At 42.7% G+C, this 25,902-nt stretch overlaps 1 protein-coding gene across 3 annotated transcripts in view; it reads left to right on the top strand.

Annotated features, from left to right (window-relative positions):
• LOC129190337 (gamma-aminobutyric acid receptor subunit gamma-3-like) overlaps positions 1-21,560 on the top strand; it is a 93,832-nt gene extending 72,272 nt beyond the window's left edge. For 2 of the 3 annotated variants that reach the window (XM_054792955.1, XM_054792938.1), the window contains 3 exons: positions 5,892-6,044; positions 16,218-16,414; positions 19,954-21,560. In XM_054792955.1, the coding sequence (XP_054648930.1) occupies positions 5,892-6,044; positions 16,218-16,414; positions 19,954-20,238 (635 nt within the window). In that variant the 3' untranslated portion in view covers positions 20,239-21,560. Of the gene's footprint in view, positions 1-5,891; positions 6,045-6,151; positions 6,222-16,217; positions 16,415-19,953 lie in introns of all 3 variants that reach the window. The other variant, XM_054792947.1, reaches the window with a different exon arrangement.
• Positions 21,561-25,902: the final 4,342 nt, after the last annotated feature.

Genomic DNA, 25,902 nt, shown 5'->3' with positions numbered 1-25,902 from the left:
CATCCTAATAGCGCCAGACGTGACTTCATGCTCAGGTTCACCATAAATGTCATCAAACAAGCTGGAGACCCATGTAGTGCCTTCAGGCTGGAAGGAGAGATCGTTGGTTCACCAGCATTAATCACCAAAATTAAAGATTAAAGTTAAATTATTCAGTCCCGTTCGCTTTGCAGACTCTATGTGATCATTCCGTTCCTGTTTGTTGTTTGGAAGAGGCTGTCGGAATATTGTCACTCCGATAGGTTCCACTAATTACACCCACGACTGGCTTCGCGTGGGACAGTTCCTAATTCATTTTTAATGCTGGTTTTAATGGCTGATTAAGCAGAGCATTATGAATGAGGGAGATCGGGCCCAGAACATGACACGGTTATTGTTAACCTCTTTGCCTCCACTGCACTGATCTCCTGATTTGGCTTTCAAAGAGCTTCCCACATGAATATTCCATTTAGTTTTGATCCCAGTATAAAAAGGAGCAGTGCCAAGGCCCAAATATTGGGAATTGGGTGTGAAACACGATGACCAAGGGCGGTGGTTTTCAGCCTTGTTTTAATGAAGTACTGTACACCCTGTGGAATTTTTCAGCCAAGTACCACTTAACTAGAGAAATGTAGTTTTTTTGGTCGAAAAAAAGATGTAAAACACTCCACTGTAGCATGACTATCCGATTTATTACTGTCCAAAACAGTGCTAATTTGTGTTGTTTGAAATAGTTGGGCATTTGGGGGTGGAGGGGAGGACAAACACCTCACAAATATCATGGTTTTATTGAGTGGCTCTCATCTTAACTGTAATTGCATTTGCTAAAATGATTGTCAGTGGAAGTCATTATTGGTCTGCTCTTTGCAAAATACGCACATATTTTCTGCTAAACAGATAATATTGGCAAAATACAGGAACTTTGAAAATCCAATGACAATAATTACTTTTGGTGTCCTCCGCCGTCACAAGCATTAATTATCGTGGGAAGCGCCTTGAACGCCTTCTGTTTTGCTTCTAACACACACCAAGCTGCAAAGTAAAAAAGCTAGGCTATTGTTATGGTGCCAGATGACTCCAGACAAATAAAACGTTAAGTTAATTCTGCATTGCTATCTAAAAAAATCATGTGGTGTCCAGTCATCATGACTGTTATCACTGCCACGAATGTTCTGTAAGTGCAAAGTTTTTTCACGGTTACCTTTTTACATGTTTTTTTTTATGTGTCAGTGACTGCAAAAAATATTGTTTGAGTGAGTTTGAGTGCACCTTAACTTTAAATTTTCTCATTTACTCCTTTGTCAGGTTTGTGTCAGCAGGTTTTGAGAACGTGTCGTGTATATCGTGAGGGTTAGAAGCCGAAATTGAAAAAAAAAAAAAGTAAATGTCAAGTACCCTCTGGAGAGCCCTCAAGTATCCTCAGGGGTACACATTTGAGAACCAGTGGTCTACGAGGCTGAATATCTACAGTATACTACTCACAAAAACTTATATTGGGCGCTTTTGTGTGAAATTTCAGGATGCACTATAAAATGCACTATAATGTTCACTGGTGAATTTACGTGATTTGACCTTCTGTATACTTTTGAATGCTCATGTCCAACTGTTAAGTGTTTCAGTACGTTTTGCTCAACTTGCTGTTCTCTAACAAAAGCACAAAGCACATTTTATTTATATTACATAACCTTGGACGATTATGATTTTCTCCGTTTGTGTCCATTAGAAAAGATAAAACTTTTAGGATTACTGAACAATCACCAATGTTAACAATTCTAAAAACAATGTGAACAAAGTATACCCAAACGAACATAATTGAAAACATGACCTAATGTGCGGAGGCAATAAATTATGACAGTCATCCTGTCATCCTGATGGCTGCTTGGACTCGTATCGTATCGTCACACCAGAGTCACCCTCATTGTTCCGCAAAGACAAACCTCCCAACACTTTCAAGAAAATGAATCTCTTTCTTGTTTATTACTTCACTTTTGTTTCCCCTGTCACTCGTCAGAGCGCTGTCATCTCACGCATGATAATTAGATCACGCGGATGAAAAAACGTGTGATTAATTCACATCGTGACCAACTTGCCAAATGTTTATTTCTCTTTCACTTCCCTTCGTACCCCAGTGCACATCGTTCTCTCTGCTGCCTGTTCTCCCTCGGCATGTGAGAGAAGTGGACACTGGGTGTTTCCACCCACCCGCAGAGCTGCCATTATTACCAATTCTTCAAAAGTTCCCCAAAAGCTTCTTTTCTATGTCTTTGCGGTGCAGAAACGCTGCTCTCCCTCGTCTGTCATTGCAAGGCGACTGTGAGACATTTCAAATGCCTTCTTGTGCGTGGAGCCTCTCCACATGTGGGGAGGTGCTCCTAGAAGAGAGATACTCAGCATTTAGAGAGGCACTCAGTCGCTAAAATGTTCATTCACTTCCTTTCGTGCTTCACTAGATGTCCTCTAGTGAAGCTCTCCCGCTCATCAGTGTTAATGCGAGAATGCATATTATATGGAGCTTAAAATAACAGCTTCTAAATGAAATCAGTGCTTCACTGCTTTTATAAGGAGAATAGTATTGGAGTTGTTTGTCTGCTTATAACATTTTTTTCTTTTTTTTTCTTTTGTTTATAACATTAGTGGACCAGCCCAGACACGGTCATATATTGAAAAAAAAAAAGAAAAGAAATGTGTGTGTATATATACGTCTGATGGTTATCGGACTGCACTCGGCACCAGTAACAACCTTCATTTGGGACGAGGATGGTCCTGTGTCCTGTTGGACAGCCAATGGGATCCTCCGGCCCTTTTTTTTGGGTCCCCCCCCCATGCTCGTGCTGTTTTTCACCACCAAACGAAGAATGTGTATATTCCTGTGGGTCCATCTGGTACCACAACATAACTCCCCCATCATGGTTCTGATCCAAGCTGGGGGGGAAGTACGATCAGATTGCTTCTCTAGTTGGGTTAGGTGTGTATGTATATTGTATAATATTGTCTTAACAGCATTTTTGAGCCGAGCAAACAAAAATGACAGAAATTAACAAATTAAAACGCTCGCATCCTCCGCAGGCTCCTTCAGCTCGGAATGACAGACAAAGGTGAAAAGCTAGTATTTGATCAGGAAAAAGCTCAGAAACTCGTCTTGTGTGTGAACCTTTTCCCCATTATATATATATATATATATTTTTTTTTTTTTTTACATGTTTGTCAAGCTTAAATGTTCCAGATCATCAAACAAATTTAAATATTAGTCAGTGCGGAACAGTGATGAACCTTCCCAGGAGTGGCCGGTCACACAAAGATACCCCAAGAGCGCAGTGACGACTCAACCAAGAGGTCACAAAAGACCCCACAACAACATCCACAGAACTGCAGGCCTCACCTGCCTCAGTTTAGGTCAGAGTTCATGACTCCACCATAAGAAAGACACTGGGCGAAAACAGCCTGCATGGCAGAGTTCCGAGACCAAAACCACTGATGAACAAAAAGAACATTAAGGCTTGTCTCAATTTTGCCAGAAAACATCTTGATGATCCCCAAGACCTTTGGGAAAATACTCTGTGGTCTGACGAGACAAAAGATTAACTTTTTGGAAGGTGTGTATCCCGTTACATCTGGCGTAAAAGTAATGCCGTATTTCAGAAAAAGAACATCACATCAACAGCAAAATATGGTGGTGGTAGTGTGATGGTCTAGGGCCGTTTTGCTGCTTCAGGACCTGGAAGACTTGCTGTGATAAATGGAACCATGAATTCTGCTGTCTACTAAAAATTCTGGAAGGAGAATGTCCAGCCATCTGTTCGTGACCTCAAGCTGAAACCAACTTGGGTTCTGCAGCAGGACAATGATCCAAAACACACCAGCAAGTCCACCTCTGAATGGCTGAAGAAAAACAAAATGAAGACTTTGGAGTGGCCTAGTCAAAGTCCTGACCTGAATCCTATTGAGATGCTGTGGCATGACCTTAAAAAGGCGCTTCATGCTGGAAAACCCTCCAATGTGGCTGAATGACAACAATTCTGCAAAGAAGCCAAACTTCCTGCACAGCGCTGTAAGAGTCTCATTGCAAGTTATAGCCAACACTTGATTGCAGTTGTTGGCCCAACCAGTTATTAGGTTTAGGGGGCAATCACTTTTTCACACAGGGCCATGTAGGTTAGGATTTTTTTTCTCCCTCAATAATAAAAAAGTTTCATGTAAAAACTGCATTTTGTGTTCAGTTGTGTTGTCATTGACTGATATTTACATTTGTTTGATGATCTGAAACATTTAAGTGCGACAAACATGCAAAAAAAAAGAAATCAGGAAGGGGGCAAAATCTTTTTCACACCATTGTATGTTATCTTATTTATGTCTAATATGTCTTATTTTGTCATAATATGTCCACAACTGTATATTGGGTAATACAAATGTAAAGGTGACTATAAGGGTGTTGTTTCATATCTAGAGGGTTCTAATGTTAAAAAACTGAGGTTAGAAGATCGTAAAAAGGTTTTTTATGCCATAAGTAAAAAAATTAATATTTATTAATATGGAATACTACTTCACGGGAATTTATTATTGATCACGTGGTCGCGTCTGGTACCAATTAACCACGATAAACGAGGAACGATTGTATAAGCTTTGTGTTGTAGGTGACTAAGCAAATTAGTGTACAGTGTTCCCTTGTTTATCGCGGGGGATATGTTCTTTTCATTAGTCTACAGCCAATCAGAACGTTGGACACAATGGACGGGTTCTCCCCTAGCAAATCAGGACTGTTGTGGCTCTATATTTAGCTGACAGGTGGAGGATTACTCAACTCTCACATGAGTGTACAACACCCTCTACTGGTAGCATTAGTAAATACAATAACAGACACACAACAGAGCACCGATAGATCGCTCTAATACACCACAAGGACGCAGAACACATGCGTGCTCATTACGCTGTTAAAAAAATATTTAAAATTGTACTTAAAGTAAAAAACACGAAGGGTGAACCGCCATGTAGCGAGGGAAGACTGTAATATCAACAGCTAACAGTAAGAGTTTGAACAGTTTGATGATTATTTTATTTTTAGTAAAGCACTCATCTTTGTCCATTTACGGAGGTCTTCAAAAACAGGTGCACCGCACCGAGACGTCAGGGCCAGGAGGCTGGGGGCTCGGCGGGCTGAGGAGATCCGCAGGGTCTTAGTTGGGGTGGCTACACTCGCCTATGCTCTCTAATATATACTCTGTCCTGTACAGTGTGGGAAACGGGACATTACGTTGCGGGGAGGGCTTTTCGCCAGCATGGACAGAAACACACGCGAACACACACAATGCAACGGTACTCGATTTTACCATGCATGTATATAAATGTACAATATATGCATATATAATAAATATAGATGTAATGTTTGTTTCTCTGGTGCTTACTAATAAATCTCGCACCACTCAAACCAGCAGTACTGAGAGCACTGACCAATCTTCAGGGAACATCAGTCCACCTCGCTCATTATGATGGAAGTGTAATCTATAGTTGTACAGGATATGACAGTATATCCTTTGTCAAAAGTCACTTCTACTGTCTACATTTTGAGGCGAGCTCTACGGTAGTTGAGTGTTGGAGAGATGATTTATTCATCTTTTCTCTTTCAAATGACCTCGTGGCAGCACATCACAAAGCTCCTTTTTTTGCGGAATACTTGGAGGCAGTGTGGAACTTTGTCAAGGCCCTACTCTGAGAGATCATTATCTCCCTGCTGTCAAGTGACTGTTGCAATAAGAAGCATTTATAGATCAACTCTCAATTAATTAGCAATTACACTGTCACTAAATACATAAAAGGGAACTCAGACTCGATTAAGCATCTGATTTGATAGTAAAAGTTGGTTCATCACAACTGAATCCACCATTTTTATGTGACTTATTTTAATTTCCTTCCAACAGGAGACTATGTGTTGATGACGGTATACTTTGACCTCAGCAGAAGGATGGGCTACTTCACCATCCAGACTTACATCCCCTGTATCCTGACTGTGGTCCTGTCCTGGGTCTCCTTCTGGATCAAGAGCGACGCCACGCCGGCGAGGACGGCCTTAGGTAAGCTTCCCGCGCGGCGCGGCTGTGCATGACATCTCTGTTTTGGCATCATGCATCACATCAACTGCTCAGTCGCTAATCATTTGTTTTCTTTTTGCATGTTGAAGTATGCTGCATGTCTGCACTTTGTTCATTTGCTTTTCCATGGATGATGTTGTGCTTGGTGATCTTATTGAGGTGAGTGTCTAGTGAGCATGTACACAAGAATGTGTACATCCAGTAGAGTATAAAGGTTGTCATGTTTGTGATTCACACTCCTTCTATATCGTTGTAATGAGCAAATTCCAGAAACCAATGAAGTGCAGATATTCTGGAGAAGAAAGGTCAACATTGTAAATACCAGCTTTTGTACAAATGTGATTTATCTTCTGATAAACTGGATATAAAACCCCCCCCTCTAGATACCCCTATAGTCACCTTCACACTCGTATTACTGTTAATACTGCAACTTCTTTGATGATAATGATGCTACATACTGTATATCCGTGTACCCAGGATTTTGTCTTGAATGGGTGAGTACAGTATGTCTTCTGAATGCCTTATATTTTGTATTTAAGTTCATTTGGCCATTTTTGTGCTTGAGAATGCTTAATTTAGGTCAAAAATACAAAAAAATGTGCTTAAATATGCATACTTTTTGGTTAATAACAGGCCATAGTCAACCATGAAACAGTAACTCATTCAATACCAAAGACGTATTTATAAGTTTTTATAAAACTGAACGCCCGATCCCAAAGACGTATTTATACGTCTTTTACATGTTTTGCGCGAGAGGCAAAAAGTGGTGATGACGCAACTGCACACTAATAGATGTCACTTTTAGAGCAATTTTAAGCCATTAAAAACGACCACAAGGTGGCAGATGTGCATTTGACAAGAGCTCGGCATGGATCATTTGCATGAAAAAACACACTCGACAACAAGGAGGAAGTGGTTACGCATGGTAGGGAAATTTTAACGCATGCACACGCACACGCACACACACGTGCGTACGCGTGCACACACACAGCCCTTGTTAGTGTTTGGTTTTTGCTCCAGGGTTTCACCTACCGTAAATACGCCTTTAGCGGCTGTGAGAAATACAACTGAACAGTCATAAGCATGCAAAAGTTGATTAATAAGGCAAGTCAGGTAAGGATCCCAGATGCAGAGCCAGACCAAAAGGTTCCAGTCAGAAAGAGTCTTTAATAATGCCGCATATAGGAAAAAAAACCCAACAGGATGCGAAAAATGCTGCTTGGGAAAGGCTGAGGTAAACGGTGCAAAACAGGGAACTGAAATAGAATGCGCCACAGAAAAGGGCATGAAAGAAAAAAACAAAACAAAAGTCAAGAACTACTAACTAGGGAGTAGGGTGGCGTCACGAGGAGCTCGGAGGACGGGAAGCAGGAACGGCAGGAGGAAAAACACACAAGATAAAAATACAGGAAGAAATGCAGGAGTATCTTTAATCAGCATTTTTAAGCTGCAAGAACCTTTGGTTCAGTACGGAAGCATGCCGAACAGCCTTCCCTTACTGTCCTGAAAGTGAACGGAAGATGGATCAAACCAAACTCACCGAATCGTGATTACGGCCCCGTTACTCTCCTAGTACACATGAATTCATCAAAATGTGCACTCAAATGTATCCATGCAGCTTATGAGATGCCTTACATATTGTAATCATTTTAGAAAGAGTCCACTGAGCCTCATCAGCGAGTGTCACAGAAATCCACCTAGAACCACCCTGCGGCAATAAAGAAGACATTAAGTCAGTCCAGATTGATTGGAAAACTTAGTCACAGACTGACTGGCGGTGTAGCATTCACTGAGGCGTCCCTGTTTGGATTTTAACCCAAATTGACTTGATCTGGAAATGGTTTCATAGTAATTGCATTTGTTCTGAGCTGATACTGCCAGGATCAGATGTTTCTGTGGGTGTCAGCCTTTCGTCCACATGAAAACAGTGTTTTATGTGTAAATGTGCTCTGCTTCTAATCTGTCACTATATGGAGATACGGACTTCTGATTGGTTGACGGACAAGTGACAGCAAGCGAATGTCTTGTCACGTGGACAGAGATTATTTTTTTTTTACCCCTGCGAATAGGAGGATATTCATTTTTAAAAGTACCCATGTACTGTATTGTACATGTGGACTTGGCCCCCAGTCAAGCCGTTTTCAAGGCAGCAAACGCTCCCAGCACATGGGAGGTGGCGTGATACACGGCCACAGGCTGAGAAGGGCTTGTGATCTCTTTCAGAGAACACAACAAACAGACAGCACCGGGAAGCAGAGTGTCCCACTCCTGATAAACATCCCCATTCAACTCAACAACACAAAGTCATTTAGCCTGTCTTCTCCGGTACATCGCCTCCATTTTCAAGTCGTGACTGAGAGCTGATCTTAAGGCTGGAGGGCGGGACGAGAGATAAGAGGGGGGGGGGGGGGGGGGGAAGGCGGGCATAAAACAAGGATGCCAAGCGAAGTGAGGCCCTTTGACGCCAAGCGACACAGACAAATGTCAGAGAGGAGGGAGGCGGCTCACTCCAGTAGGGGAGGTGATGACGTTGAATCCCACCCTCCAAGCCAGCCCTGCCCCTGCAGGGCAACGCCACTTGACAAGCTGCTAACATCCTCCAGGTGGCATTTGCAAGGAACCGTCACTCAGCCGCCACTCCTACGCACGGGGCATTTGGGGAGCAGAAGAACCGAGCTCGGGTTGATTCCCATTAGACCTCAGTCTGTGCGGCTCAGATGGGGGGGTTGCTGATGGCAATATCGACCCAGCTCCTGAAACAAGAACTGTGCATGTATAGTCCAAGACAGATTAATAAACATGCGACCATGACAACTTGAGCAGTAGTTTAGCAGATTATTAGTAATGCACTTTAATAAAATGGCCTTCAAATAAAGAAAATGGCCGCCCTGGATCAGCTACTATAACATCGGTGCTAATATGACTGTTCAGTGTAGTGGTGTTCAATGATTGTACAAACTTCAACTTCACCACACAATAAAGCATCAGATAATATTTATTTAAAGTAGTGCTGTCAAACGATTACAATTTGAAATCTGATTAATCACAGGGTTGCTGTGGATTAATTTTTAATCGGGATTACATTTTCATTTTTAATCTATATTAATCGTGTCTCATTTTGCACGAGCAAAGAGATGGGAATATATATATATGCACTTAACGTGTTTATTAAACATCCTTAACGTCATGTTCAGTTCATTTTCAGCCACTTAGAAAACTTGTTGACTGTTGATTATTCGAGAGGGGTGCTGACCACTTCTTGTTTACAATGTGGCCTGCGACTGAGAACAGTCTGTCACACAGAAGAGTGGTTGCAGGAGTGGCGAGATATTCGTAAGTCAGCAGTGCCAGATTGTCACGAGCTCCACTCCAACTGCGCATTTGTGCATGTGCGATGCTAACACTACTTGGACAAACTGCCCGAAATGCGTTGGCAGAGACGTTTCAGGGATTTTGAGTCATTCTGCGTTGCAGATGGGTTAATAGCGTTTTTCATCAGATTATAATAACAGAAATTAATGCATTAATTTTGACAGTCCTAATTTAAAGACAGGGCGTTACAATAAAAATGCGCCTTGATGCTGTCCATGTGTTTTTACCACTGTGCCTTAAACGTCAATGACACTTCACAACTGAGGGGTGAATCCTGGAGCAACAAAACAACAATAAATTGGCCTTGCGGTTGCTGCTTTAAAGCCAAGATTTTCAGGGAAGAGCCATCATTCACACAAACACTTGTCAGCGGCGACACGTCAAATATAGAGCTGAAGCGCTGACAGCGTTCCTCTGGGGAAGACGGCACAGAGATAAACTCAGGTGGTATCAGTCCTTTAAACGGAGTTGCAAGGAGAAGTGGGAGCTGTTTCTTTCCCGCACGAGCGTGCAGATGCTGTGGAAGGAAAAAGCAAAGCAGTGTACCATAGTCAGCACATGAATGTATGGTTGAGTAAACACACTTAATGTTCGAGGGAATTAATGTCACACTGGATGCATGACAGATGTTGGCTTTAAGTCACCACTGACCAGATTAGATTGTGGTTGACATGTAGAACCTTTACATCAGTCGGTTAAATATTATTTAAATGTGTCATAGCACAATTAGCATAAATAAGACTCTCAATAAGGAGCCTGCGCGTAGGGCTGTGAACTCGCCACTGTTCTTAATGAGAGCTTGCTGTAAGTGAACAATATAAATGTACAAAAAGACTGTCTTAAAATGTAACATTCTTAACGGTCATACATGTTTTAAAGGCTTAAAAAAAGGGAGGTGAGGCTTTTTTAACTCATTCAATACCAAAGACGTATTTATACATTTTTCATAAACCAGAACGTCCGATTCCAAAGACGTATTTATCCATCTTTAACGTCAAAAGAGGTGATGACGCAGCTGCACACTAAAAGATGTCACTGTTAGAGCAGTTTTAAGCCATAAGAACGGCCACAAAGTGGCAGAAGTGCATCTGATAAGACCTCGGCATGGGTCTTTTGCGTTTATAAACACACCCGGCAGCAAGGAGGAGGAGTGTAGCGTGCAGAAGGTTACGCACTCTACGCTCACAAGTGCACACGCGTGCACACACACAGTTTAGTTCCAAGTGGTCATGGTTTAATTTGAACATGTATACAAGTTACACTTGAGTACATCACAGTTCCAAGTGTCCAAAAAGGAGTAGGAAGAAGCAAAGCTTATTTAATCCTACCCGTCATCCGTGTCACATCAGTTGCAGTTCATTTGTTCACCTCCTGTTTTCCAAATGTAGACGTTGCTAAATGTGAATACCTAGAACGTAATAAGGCAGACATTGTGTAGTGCAATGACAGTCCAAGTCTGTACTTACTGCAAATAAATGACATAGCAGACTTAATGATAATAACAGATAAGAACTGATTAAAGGGTTCAGAGTTGACAGAAACAGTATGATCCTGAGTGAGTACAGACGATGTACTCACCAGAATGAAGTGTTAATGGTCAGCGTAAGAGTAATAATAAATCATGTATGGATGGATGCAAGAATGGCAATAACAATAACAATAATCATTCATTTTATTTATAGGCGCCTGTCTGGGCGCTGTACGAAGAAGGAATAAGGACCAATAAAAGCAGTACAAAAATAGAATATATTTTTTTACAGTGATCCCTCGCTACTGTGTGCTTCGTGGCTTCACTCTGTAGTATCATGTGTCTTTCAGAAATATATAAATGAATAAACCATGTTGTTTCGTGGTTGAAAACGCCCCATTGTTAGTCAAAAATCTGCACATTTAAGCACATTTTAGTTTTTTTTTTTGTCTAAATAAGGCATTTTCAAGCATACAAATGGCTAAATAAATGAAATTACAACTAGAGCGCAGACCTCAGCCAAGTGCCATAGTTCCCCCCAGATTGTGATTTACACCATCAGCTTTAGTCCTGCATTTGTTTTATCTCCATATTTAGATTCCTTGACCATTAAAAGACACCATTAGAGATTGGATTGATCATGATATCACCATTAGTTCAGTAGTTATTCACAAAAATCGCCTTTTCCGTGATGGGGGTTTTCTTCTGGATCTAGCGCCATAGCGTTTGAAGATACAACGAATCCGTTGGCACACTCCAGATTTGGCTACTTGGCGATATATGATGGTGTTTGTTTCATCTTTCTAGCTTCATTTGGTGTCTTCTTATGATTAAAATTCCAAATGTCCCCTATTTTTTCATATTCTGGATCATATTATCTGCAATTATTCCATTGTCTGGATCAGTCTTTGATATTTTGTAGAACCTGTTGGAAACATGTCCTGTGCATATTTTTTTCCAAGTGCTCTGACCATTTTTTTTTCATCTCGCAACGTTAAAGAATCATTAAAAAAATTCCTGGATCCGGAGGGTGATCCAGACCAACCGCGAAATGTAACCAGTTCTTCCATATCCCATTTCCGACAATTCCTGAACATGTCATCCAAATCCATCTCATTCAAAAATGCTGTTATGATATGTAGTATTCTACACTGGTCACTAGGTGTCAGTAACGTTACTGTAATGTTACTTGTGAGACACACAAGAACCAACAGGCTTTTACTACAAATGATCACACAGCAGACGCAATAATCCCTAACTACAGACTGCTGTCGTGGTGGTACCCCATTGCCAAGCTAAAACTCAACTCTGAACCGCCGAAGTCACTTCTTGTTCGCCGCCCACTCAGCTCCCCGACCACCGCAACACATTTACAGCAACACACGAGCACAAGTCTTATTTATGTCTTAAATTGCTTAAATATGAGTGCACAGGTGACTATAGGTGTGTTATTTCCTGTCTAAAGGTCTCTATTAATGTCGTAAACAAGTTTTCTCTGTTCTAACGACAGAAATATTTGATTTATAAATACAGAATCTTTTCCTTGGTGAAGATTCACTTATTGCAGTCACGTCTGGAACCAATTACCCTCAATAAACAATGGATTCCTGAATATCATTATTATATAACATATATACAGTATATATGCAATGTGAATTATAGAAAAAAGTGCCATATTTTAAACATTTTGTCTGAACAAAAGCCATTATAAAATCCTGACCAAAGACAGCTAAAATAAGATGTTCTCCCGCTATCAATAAGTATGACAGGTTAGTCGTAATCAATTCACAAATAAGAGTCTGGAAAAATAATGTTGGTAACTGTACAATTTGGAAAGCTGCACATTTGGCACAAACGTCCGTATAAAAACAACGTAAAGACCCTTGGAAGACGCCTTACTCCCCCCTTGCAGAACCAGCGCTTTCATTGCAAACTGCATATTTACAATCTAAAGGTGAAACTAGTAAATATTTCCAGACCGCAAACTGGTCATCACCTGTATGCCGATATCATTATTGGCAGAAAAACTGATACCAATATATGATATTTATGCCTGACATCCCTCCTTTTTAATAACATTATGTGTTAATCTGAAACATGAAGTACTTTTGGCCCAATCGGCAGCTTTGAGAGAAACATGCGTCATGCCACGGCTTCATATGGTCCCAAAAGAGGTTCTGATATGTTTTACGAGTTGACCTGCAGGTGAAAACAGCATATTTGCCCTCGTAGTTGCTGTGATCACACCATCATACTACATATGTGCTCTGGCATATGAGCCGCAGCTTTTCTTACACCACAGGTTGTTCTCAGTAGCCCTTGCAGACGCGGCATCACCACGGTTGCCATGGCATCGTGCAGAGACGATTCCCAAAGAGTGAATAGGACCGTGAAAATAAGATTAGTGGCCTTAATTTGATGGAGAAAAGCCGCAGTGCGCGCAACACTGGACCACGCACCTTGCATGTGCACAGAGCTGAGGAAGCAGACGAGACTTGTTCATGTACCTTAAATGTAACGAGTGAGTACGTGCAAAGACGAGCGCTAGACCAGAGTAGCTCGAAATAGACTCGTCTCTATGGAAACGGTGGGTGAAAACAGCGCCATGAACAACATGTAGGAGATGAGGATGAAAGAGGCTGAGGGAAGAAGAAGAGCACGGTTAAGACGCGGCATAACGAGCCAGAGATGGCAAAATGGGCCGCTCGTGTCTCAATGCGCGACTCCATCGCACTCTCAACCGTTTTTTTAACATCACTCACTGAATGAATCGATTTAACTTGACTAAGGCCTCACACAATGTCTTTAACGACGGCATGTGATGAGACAGGTCTCATTTCGAATCACTTATTAGAAGCGGTCCAATCTGTCCTTGAAGTGGCAGCAACATTCATGTTGAGATGACATCATGATTGATGTAGTGAAGCTTTTGCAATGCTGCAATTATTAAGTGCGATTCGGGGAAGAAGAATAAAAGCGTGATTCGGACGAGCTGAAGAACAAGTCAAGACACGCTTCCCGAACACAACAATATTAGTCTTCATGTTTGTCTCGCACAAGAACAAATGTGGTACATCTTCAATCCTCTGATTCATGCTTTTTTTTGAGCAATTTTCAGTCATTATAAAAGCTGTTACGATTGGCAAGCTAACGTTGAGTAGTAGTTACTGTTTACACTGGAACCTCTAACGTCAAACAGTTTCTGCCATCTCCCACTTAGAATCCATTTTCCCACATAGAAAATGATGGAAATGAATGAAGCCCTTCCAGGCGACGACTCAAGCGGGCCTTACATCCCGACGTACGTGTTACCACACGCTCGGGCTCCGCAATTTTTGGGAAGTTTCTTGGCCGTGGCCAGCACGTAGAGGAAGTAAGGTATCAGAGGGGTTGCGAGTGTGTCGTACTCACGGAGCAAGTGATTCGTGACACCCACGTGCTTGCCGCTCGCCCTCCGTTGGTAGCTTTTAGATCGTGAGTGCGGCGTGTGACTCGTGCGTGCGAGGTACACTGCTTGTAAGGCTGTCGTACGTTTTGCTCGCTGGGGACGTAGCGTGTGTGGGCATCGTACGAGGCTCGTGAAGCCCACTCACTTTGATTGCAAGATGGGCGTACTACGGGAGAACCAGAGTGTACGGCGGGAAGAGCCACCTGACGTGGCCGGGTAAGGTGCATTCATGTCGGATACGCTATGCGAGCCAAGATTTTTGTTGGGGTGTAATATTCATTTCCGGTGTATCAGACACTGCCGTTTAAGCTGCACCCACTAAATTTAGAGAGAAAAACAGAAAAGCTGCACATGTCAACATCGTAAAAATGGCGCGCACGAGTCTGGTCATGAGGACCAGACAGATCTTTGTTTGACCAGCCGGTCATGACCAATGAAAAAAGTCACATCAGAACCCATCAGGAACGCAGGAGGTCATTACTCAATATCACAGTCTGACTCACCAGGCAGCCATTGGCCAATGAACTGCTCTGCTGGTAATAAAGCATTATGGAAAGAAGTTCAAATAACTGTTGTTTTTTTTTATTTTAAACTCATATTGGTACTTTTCTTAGCTACCTTTTGAGTGTTAAGTTGCTGTGTGATGATTTTAGCCTTCTATCTAAGATGACACCGTGAGTCATGCGATTTCTGACATGCTGACAAGCTTGTCGTGAGTTTCCTTATAGCCCGTGATTGGCCCCTGCTAACAAAAGAGCTACCGTTTCCTCATGAGCGGCACAGTATGTAAACGATTAGTCGCAGTTCTGAGGTATAGGAGATGTCACAAGATGGGAACATGGTCATAAATTAGCAGGAACGCCGTGTAAGTTGCAGGGTTCAAAGTTTAAGAAAAAAGTAGAGGCTTCTACACCGGAAATATAAGGAGTCAGTTTACCCTGTACGATATCATTCCGCAAAATCGAGTGCCTGAACAAAGCACCCTAGGCGTTGCCGACTCACTGTCCATGCATTTTTTTATTGATTGCAACTACTAAAATAAGTCGCCATGGGGCCAAATAAAGTTTGGATTGCCCCTTTGATAAAGAAGGTGAGAAACACTGTTGAATTCGATCTCACCAGGATGTACTGGAAGTCCTCAACAACAATAAGTTCCATCCATTTGTCATTCATCATTATTTCACATTGCGTTCTGCATGTAAAACTAGAATTATTCGCCACAAAAAAGTTTTTTTTAAAAATATCTTTGGGTGCTTGTAACAGTATCATTAGATTTGCATTATTTCCAGTGGCAAAAATTAGCCCGGTGCTCGTTTGACCTTTTGGAACAAATGAAACGAAGGTATTGCTGTATATATTCATTCATAACTCAAAAGGTTGCCTGTTTTTAATCATGAAACAACCTCAGTATGTATCGCTTGCAGTGTGGGAAATAATTATTTGATATCCTGCTGATTTTACAAAGACATGAACAGGACTAATTTGTGTGCTTCATGGGCACATCGCTGGTCTGTGGGCGGCACATTTCTTGCCGCTAAATACAAATCAAATCAAATACACATTAATTTATAACCTGTATTTCATATTTTGAAATTATTGTTATAATAAATGATATTATATATATATTATTTAATATTTTGCATTATATATATATTTATATATATATTTTTTTTATTTTATTGTATTTTTTTGCTATTCACTCTTTGTTAAAATAAATACACGATAAAAATTATGAACCAGTTTCCGCAAACGTACAAAATCAGCAGGAGATGAAATAATGATCTGCCCCACTGTATATGCTGCGATCGCCGGTGACGTGATGCATGAAGACTTTGAGTTTGCTCACACCTTGCATTGACCTTCCCAGGCATCACCACCGTGCTGACCATGACTACACTGAGTACAGTGGCTCGGAACTCCCTGCCCAGAGTCTCCTATGTGACAGCAATGGACCTGTTTGTCACTGTCTGCTTCCTGTTCGTCTTCGCCGCCATGATCGAGTACGCCATGCTCAACTACAGCTCCTATATTATACGTAGACCCCCGGCCAAGATGCGAAAAATGGTAAGGCTCTTCCTGTCTCTTTACTGCCTTTTCCTGGATTATTTGACGGAGTATAGCAGTTTTTCGTTTCAAAATATAAAGAGCAAACATTTTATGAAGACAAAGAATGCTCTGAGCACAAAAAGCTGTGTCCTTGCTAGCTGTGGTGGGTCTGTGCTAACCAATTAACTGCAGATGCTCAGTGGTCATGCCGTTACCCAAAGAGCACACCAAGCTCTGCGCGGGTGTTCTCAAGGCCGCACCTGTCGCCCATACCTCAGTGGCATCACTGCACACCATCTCGTCAAGCCGCAGAGGCTGCCGAGGGCTCAAGGCTAGGGAAGACTTCCACTGTCAACTAAAGAATTCATACAAAAGCTGAGCACGAGCAAACACTTTCGATAAACCTGTTGCACTCTTTGCTGCTAGATTTGAGTGTGTGTCGGTTGCGGGCGCCGCTGACATCATCGCCTCCCACTCTTTTTAAGGCGTCTGCAACATTTTTCTGCTCGCATCAAGGACAAGCCATGAGTCACTTGTTGTCTCGAGGTTGTGAGTTCAATGTCTACCCAAAAATAATAGAACACAACAATTATTGTGTGAATGCAGAGTGTGAATGCCACTAATCTTATGCTGAGAGGAGAAAGCATTGTTATTGATTGAACAAAGGCAGGGAAAAACAATGTGGCGATGATAACATTACACAGCCTCAGCACCTACGTGGCGTCTGGATAGATTACAGCCGTACCTCGAAAGTCGAACACAGTCCTTTCTGGGTCACTGGTTAGCCTCCAGTTTTCCATTGAAAATGATGCATTATTGATAATCCATTTGAGGCTAAACTGCCGTCATCACTGAACCTTTATTAGCTGTTTAAGCAACATTTTAAGTGTCTGTGTAGGCTCTCAGTCATACAGGAGTTGTCCATCGAGGGAATGTTGATGGAAAGGCTTCTTGAGACGTCATCTGTACTTCAGTGAAGAAGGTGTCGGACGTTTCGCTCCTCATCCGAAGAGCTTTGTCAGCGAACTAACAAGTGCTGGTAGCCTAGGCCTTAAATACAGTAAGAGTGGTCGGAATTGGTGTGCCAACACCCTCCTTCTATTGGTTCCTTACACTAAGACTGGGCAGAGTTGTGGTCTAATCCTCTCCTGCCATTAGCACCTCCGATCAAAGGGAAGTGTAGCTCCCTGTAGTTGGGTATGAACGACTCTGATACTGGCTCGTTAGCATCTAGGGCCGAGCCAGAACAGTCGATGCTTACGAGCCAGTATCAGAGTCGTTCATACCCAACTACAGGGAGCTACACTTCCCTTTGATCGGAGGTGCTAATGGCAGGAGAGGATTAGACCACAACTCCGCCAGTCTTAGTGTAAGGAACCAATAGGAGGAGGGTGTTGGCACACCAATTCCGCCCACTCTTACTGTATTTAAGGCCTAGGCTACCAGCACTTGTTAATTCGCTGACGAAGCTCTTCGGATGAGGAGCGAAACGTCCGATACCTTCTTCACTGAAGTACAGATGACGTCTCAAGAAGCCTTTCCCTCAACATTTTAAGTGACATTCTAAACGCATGCAATTTGAAAAACAAGCTACAGTAGCAAAATACAGCTAAACTGTACATTTTGGAGTGGCCTTTTATTGTGGCCAATGTAAGGCACACCCGTGCAATAGTCTCGCCGTCTAAACAGCAACTTGGTATGCCACACCTGTGATGTGGATGAATCATGAATGCTCACTGTTTTGTTTCTATCAATAAAGAATGTCCAGTGAAACCAAGTTGTCTTTTGTCTACTTATTAGATGACATAGTCGCACGGAAGGGAACCAATCAAGCTTCTCTCTGGATGAATGTGAATTGTGAATGTCAAACGAAGATGTATACAGGCATATATGTAATCAGGGGGAGGAGACACTCCTGCCGACCGGAACGTATCTAGCTAGGTGCGGTAAAGATGAAACAATAGTGGGAGGTGAAAAGTTCACGCACAAACAACTGCAACAAAACAGAGCAAAAATTCATACGGTGGAAATATTGATTTTGCTCTTGCATCACTAACAGATATGTGAACTACAGCACATTTGAGGGAAACAGGAAAAGGTTTGGGTGACTCACGAAAATTTTGTCTGAATTCAAAATAGCAAGATGTCTGGAGCGATTGATGGTCTCTGGGGATGGTTACTAAATGCACTCATGTATTCACCAACATTAAAATCCTCATTTTTAGTGCAGTGGAACCTTGGTTAGCGTCGTCAAGGTCCGATTATAACTGAAGTGGATGCTAACTGAATCAATGTCTTCCATAAGAAATAGTCCAATTAATCCCTGCCAGAAAGCGAAAAATGTAAACACAAAACACATTATTATAGTTTTCCAACTATTGTTTTACTGCAGAAAACAACTGAACATGCATATAAATTCATATAAATGATGAATGAAAGGGATGAATGACTTTTACCTTGATGTGATTGTTGCCAAAGACATGATGTGGCACAAGATCAACACCATCCTTGTGCTTTGCCATGAGTTATTTCTTGAATTCAGTAGTGTTTTTCACCACAAGCCTCTCCAAAATAACCCGAAATGGAGCCAAACAAAGTTGCAAGTGCCAGCATTTTGATAAAGAAGGTGAGAAATACTACCGAATTCAAGAAATAACTCATGGCAAAACACAAAGGTGGTGTCCATGTTGGTCTTATTAACACATAGTCTTTGTCAACAACCTTCAGTGAAGGTAAAAGTAACCGTGAATGTTCATTTATCCCTTTCAGTCGTCATTTATAAGCATGTAGAATTGTTTTATGCGTGTAAAAATATAATTGTAAAACCATAAAAACGTGTTTTGTGTTAACCTTTTTGAGACTTGTGACGTAACTGTGCTAGTTAGAAAAGAACTACAGAGTCAACTGCTGATGACATCACTGACGGGTGACAGAGCTGACTTTTGGTTTTTGTTTCCACGTACTAGCAAGCTAATAGGGAAAAATACATGAAGGACACAGTTGCACTCACACAGTGTATGAATAACACGACAAGATGCGCTCCACATTGTACGCTAATCAGAAAATGTACACAAACCTAGGGAAAATGTCGGTGTTCATTTTCAAAATGAACCGAAAAACACACTAACCGGTGCGTACACTAATCGAGGTCCCACTGTGTTTGGCATTTCGGCCCAGTGAGAGCATGTGTCATCATTCACACACCATTTCTAAAGGGGTTCAAGACAGAGCTGTGTGCAGATTTTTTGCTAAATTTGGCAAATTTGATTTCTACAATGTGCCTCGGGCCATTAAGAAAAACAAGCCACTGACCCACACGTTGGAGCTCTGCTGTAAAGCACTGACTCAGCATCTCATTCCATTTTACTGATGTTATGTAATACAACAGTATTCATTCATTTCTTTCTGAGACATTTAGCTTGTCTCAGCATTCCCATGCAATTACTTGGGCATTTTTTATGAATGATTTATTTATTTGTAATATTTCTTATCAATACTAGTGCTTAAGTAGCAGGTCAAGTGCAAGAGTAGGTTAACTAAGTGTCTCCCTTTCATAGGCATATGCATCGTTCACCACCAGTCGCCCGCCCCATCGGCCTATGATGCCCACGAGCAACGCTCTCTTCTGGCAGGACTACGACGACGACTGCCTGGATCAGTGCCTGGATGGGAAAGATTGCAAGAGCTTCTTCTGCTGCTACGAGGAATGTAAAGAAGGCGGTTGGAAGAAAGGCCGCGTCCACGTCAACATCAGCGAACTAGATTCCTACTCGCGGGTTTTCTTCCCGACGTCGTTCTTGCTTTTCAACATCGTCTACTGGGTCAGCTACCTGTATCTCTAGACGGCTGCTGAGGAGGACAACTGCTGCCTATAGGGAGCGTAGGAGGAGGAGGATCGGGTGGAGGGACATAAACTAGACTGGACCGGCCCTGTTCATGACTCTGAGCAGACCACTGACATCTGAGTGGCACTGCGGTATTTGGGTCCACAAGGCGACAGAGCGCCCATAGTGCCTTCTTTAGAAAGGGTGCAAAAGGCCACTGCAGCGTCGTTATTTTTATTAGCTCATCCATCACGCCGCCGCATGCTCAGCTGTTTAATTCCTCGGTAAAACCAGGCTGGTTCTCACTACAGGAGATGTTTAAACGTTCATTCCGTGGCACATTAGAAATAGTCGCCGAATTACGCAGTACGGTTACGGAAATCCAACTCATGAGCAGACTAAGCTGCACAAATACAAAGGGATCTTTTACCAAACTTGCTGTATTTTGTAGTAGTTGTTATACGAGTCCATCCACCTGCCAAGTTCATGAAAGTCAGTTCATTTGTTTGCCCCCTGATGAAAAGTCCCAGACTGTAGGTGCTGTAAAATAGGTTCTACATATTGTGGTCCAACTGAGCTGTGCAGAGAGAGAGGGAGGTGTTGAAAAATGGATGATGCTGGATGGTCGTGGAGGGAGGCCCTCACACGGCCACTGCGATGTAAAATTGATGCCACGAATGGAGATATATAGACACACGTGGAACGCAGTTTAACTGTTCTGTTGTGTTTTTGCAGTTTTTCGGCATAGGATTTGTGTGTCGAGTTAATGTTTCCTTTTTCATACATATGGAATGTATGTCAGAGGTTCCGTTTGTGAGTTTACAGTTTATTTATCGGGCCTTAGCACAAGTTTTTGTCCAGAGGTACTTAGTTTGTAAGAGGTGTGACTTTCGGTGTTTGTCTTTCGGCCCACAGACTCTCCCTTCACCTCTGATATTTCTACTACACTTTATAAGTGTCCAATTCCATCGAGATGCTAGACTAAAAAAACAATCACTATTTTCTACGCGCGTTTTAAACCAGTGTTTACAAAGCCACTTTGAAATCCGAGCACTGACCCGTGGTCAGTGTTGGCGACCTCATCGCCCCTGTTAAAATACCGGATGACATGATATTTCGGCGGACGAACAGCGAGCGTGTCAGAATAAGAGTATTCTCCCACTTTTTAAAGACTCACTCGGTTTCACCAGAGATGGTGGGAAGAGAAAAAGCCACGCTTATCATGGATATGTGCTCGCAGAGGAAGCCTTTTATCTTTTCACAGGATAATAGTATGTTTTCTAGTGTGTGGTACAATGCTTGTATGAATAAATCATTTTGGTCTAGTGTACTGTGACGTTTCTGTGTGAGAACGTAATATTTCACTTCCTTTAAGTTAAGATTCATTCAAACAAAGCTGAAAAGTTCCAGGACTGCTGATGTCGATCGCATCGCACGTCCTACAGTGTTTGCTTTGTTCGGTCTGCGAGACGAGGCGAGTGTTGCGGCAGGACAACCGTAACGCCGGCATCCGACACTTCCTGACCGAGAAGAACACCGGGGGTGGGTGTCATCAAGGGGGCCCGTATTGACGATGTGGACGACATCGAGATGATGGCAGGACGGAGAAGGCTGGGAAAGTAAGTGCATTGGACTCCAGGGAGATGACTTCAAAGGGATCATTTATCTATTGATTGTATCTGTTGATCTTTGGCACCCACTACAGGCAAGCACAGTATTGCACGCTACCGGCGTGTGTATGAAAAGAAAATGAAATTGGCATTGGACATTTGAGCTGTCTGGTCTGGCGTGTTTGTCCATAGACTCGGGTCATGAAGTAATGCTTGAACAAAGCTTGACTTACAAGCAGAAGTAAACACTCCTTGTGAGAATTCCTTCAGAGGAGAATTGATACCAGAGTCAGTCTGTGTGCACAAAAGCATTTATACAAACGCATGACTTATTGCTTCATTCGGAGAGTGTGTTTGCGTATCAGATAGGAGTGCATCAGTCAGCATAATGGTCATGGACTGTAAGTGTGTGTGCGTGTGTGAACATGACTGAGGCACTGTTGGCTTTTGTTTATATAACGCTATATACCGCGTTATATAAATCAGTTTGCACAAAATAAGACATGTTTTAGCAATTACTGTGGAAAAACAAATATTTCATTGGCATTTCAGCAGTGGTGTGCAGTCAGAGCCAGCAAGGCCGTCTCTGCTGGCCTAAATGGTATCAGAAGCGGTGGCCTACAACTTAAATTCGAGTATTTGTTCCATGAAATAGTATTAATTCATCCCCGACAGTCCGTTATCTTCATTTCGTAGCGTCTCTATGTGTTGCCATGTCAATGTAATCTGCCCAGGGCCTTCAGAAACACAAGTGCTGGCCCACACCACATACACACTATCAGCAGATTCACCTCACTGTCAGCATTTGACCGTCCTCTTGATTAGTCGATCAGAGAAAAACAGTTCGAGGCAAGTTACGCCCACAATGGCTGACTGAGGAGGAGGAACGTACATCCCTGGTGAGTAGATTTATTCCATTTAAAAGTCTTATGTTTTTGCTGATTTTGAACTGATCCAGATGGCTACACTTGGCTGAGCGCCACATTTACCAGCACCGGCAATCACCAGTGGAAGTCACTAATGCTTGAAGTTACCAGTTGCTAAAGTTACTCGTCAAAATGAAAGTAAAAACATAAATAAGTTAAAGTCAGGCATCGGCGGTGATGTAATGGAAGATGAAGGGTCAAGTGGATGTCTTGCTTTATTAATAACGGTATTGTAGTACGTATATGTGCAGTGTTAGAGGTTTTTATTTGTAAGTGGCTGGATGGCGCAGTGGGTATGCAAGTGGCACAAGGGGGCGGGGTTTGAATCAAAGTCAGGGTGAATGGCAATATACAGCAATATTTATTATTAACTCTTTTTTTAACAATACTGGCCCTCCCAGTGTCTGCCAAGAAAAAATGTGCCCGGTTAAGTCCCCGCTGGAAGCCTCGGTACCAAATGTACTGCCCACTACTGCGTTTCAGTTTGGATACACATCAAGTTTCCTGTGGCCGTTTGAAAACGTTATCTGCAAAATGCTGATTACAATGTACACGTGTGTACCCCATGTGAAAATGGGAATTTGGAGATAATTCCAAAAGGTGTCTGCTGCAGACAGTGGGATGCAGTCTGGGCCTTTGTACCGCTCAGCAAGATAGTCGAGGAAGTGGAGCTACAGGAAGAGAAGGTGGGTGAGAAGGAAGGAAAACATTTTTGTTGTAGATAATGACGTTTTAAAATACGATTTGCATGTTCCGACCCGTGTGATGCATACATAAGCGTGCAATAGCCGCAGTAAGAACTCATTGAACTCATGGATTCCAATGTGTTCAGCTTGATGGATGCACGAGCATGGCTGCCTTGAGTAGCCTTGATACCCGCTTGGCTGATTTGTTTGGATTTCAAAGCAATTCTTCCCACAATGGAAATACAAATAATCCGTTCCCCGGTCAAAAGGTCACAATCATGAAAACAACCTGTACTGACTTGATATGAAAGCACTCTAACCTTGATAAGGATAAGAAAAAAAGATACGGGCCCATCTGATGTGTTGCGGAGTTCAAAAAGGCTTCCACTCGTTGATGTGGCACGTTGCACCTTCGAGGTGATTGATTGTCTGCTTTGTTACAAGAGACAACCCCACACAAAGAGTGGAATAGTTGTATTTGTGTTTGGTTTTTTACATCCTTTCGGTTGACTTCTTCCATCTGGCCCTATTGATTACTGACAAGAGGAGCGTGAGGAAATATATACGATATTTATATCTCATTGAAATACACATTCCTCATTAGTGTCCTCCTCATTTTCTACTTCCATTGCTCTGATAAAACCTGTTATTCTCTCCATATTATGCAAGATCCTGTCAACACAGCAGACTGTTTAGACGCTTTCCAGCCTCCTTTCTGGAGACAAATGAAATATTTAGGCCTCATTCCCGATTGCTGAAGCCACTCCGGATGCATTTTTTTCTGAATGCACGCAGCCTCTCTTTTTCTGTCTCTTTGTATTTCTGTCGCAGGCGTGATCCGCAAACATACGCTGTTTGTCTGCATGCTCTATGTACTGCAGCTAATCTTTAGGAGGCAGACGCCCCGCTGACAGTATTTATATCCCAATCAGATGACTATTCAGCCGGTTTCTCCTTCTGCCCTTGCTTCTATGGGAGTGCGAAATAAATCAACATGGGATCTGCATTATCATGCATCCACACAGGTGATAAATCTCCAAATAACTGTTTTCCCCCAAAAGTCACTACTGGCTTCGCCTGAAATGGCTTGACTATCTCATAGCCCCGCTTGCAGCTTTGTTTGGTCAAGAGCGAACGCAGTCCGCCCGGCAAGTGTGAACACACCAAATGCGAGCAAAACCAGACAACAAAAGCGCAACTACGTACTTTCTGAGGGGTATGCAGACACAGTCTAGATTTTTATTCGGACAAGACCACCAGACCACATGCTTAAAAAAAGAAAAACTTGAGAATATGACAGTCATGGTGCATCCATCCATCCGTCTCCGTACGCTTATCCGAGGTCGGGTTGCAGGGGGCAGCAGCCTAAGCAGAGAAGCCCAGACTTCCCTCTCCCGAGCTACTTTGTCCAGCTCCTCCAGGCGGATCCTGAGGTGTTCCCAGTCCAGTTGAGAGACATAGTCTCTCCAACGTGTCCTGGGTCTTCCCTGAGGCCTCCTACTGGTCGGACGTGCCCTGAACAGAATCCCAGAGAGGCGTCCGTGAGGCATCCTCGCCAGATGTCCGAGCCACCTCATCTGGCTTCTCTCAATGCGGAGGAGCAGCTGTTCTACTCCGAGTTTCTCTGAGATGACAGTGCTTCTCACCTTATACCTAAGGTAGAACTTATTCCTGAGTACTGGAGAGGAGAGTTTGAGCATTCGTTGGACTTCAGGTTTAAAAGCAACAATGCAGTTTTTTCCTGTCCTGGCCTTGAAACAGCTCTGTAGGTTTATCAGGGAGTCCACTTGTGCTTGATGGACAAGAGATAGAAGATGTTTTTGTTGGAGTCTTTTGCAGTCAAGGTAGGAACATGGGTTATGGTAATAAGTGGAACTTGTTAGATGTTGGACTCCACCACTTCTGTTCTTATTCTTTATGGACGAAATTTCTTTTGCATCCAAAGCGTGGAGGTTGTCCTCTTTGGTGGCATCCTCTGCTATTTTCAGATGTTGTTGTCCTAGTGGCTTCAGCTTCTGCTTCGGTGTGAAGCTGCCCACGTTCGAACCAGGGCCTGCAGAATGACAGTCGAAAGCTAAAAGTCCCGGCTGTCAGCTCCATGTCCGGCATGACTATTAAGGCATTAGGGAGTGAGGTTTGCCAAAGTACTTTTGTACAGCTGCACCAGCTCGCATCCATTACGTTCACGCCCTAAACCTCACCCTCATCTGGGTCACGGCACCAATGTAACCTGCCTGGTCCATCCGGCCCCTCGTTCTGCCCGGGCTTGAACCAAGGTCTGCAGATTGAGAGTCGAGGGTCGTAGGCATCGAGCCAAAAGCCCCGAGCTGTCAACTCGATGCTAAGCTTGACTTTAAGGCATCAGGGAGTGAGTTTTACCAACATATTTTTGCACAGCTACACCAGCTGGCATCTGTGACACCAGGAAGAGACGCTGTACTTCTAAATCCGATGCCATTG

Source organism: Dunckerocampus dactyliophorus, chromosome 1, assembly GCF_027744805.1.
Source record: "Dunckerocampus dactyliophorus isolate RoL2022-P2 chromosome 1, RoL_Ddac_1.1, whole genome shotgun sequence".
NCBI classification, from domain to species: Eukaryota; Metazoa; Chordata; class Actinopteri; order Syngnathiformes; family Syngnathidae; genus Dunckerocampus; species Dunckerocampus dactyliophorus.
The sequence above is the reverse complement of the archived record's forward strand: the minus strand, read 5'-3'. Positions and strand labels throughout refer to the sequence as shown.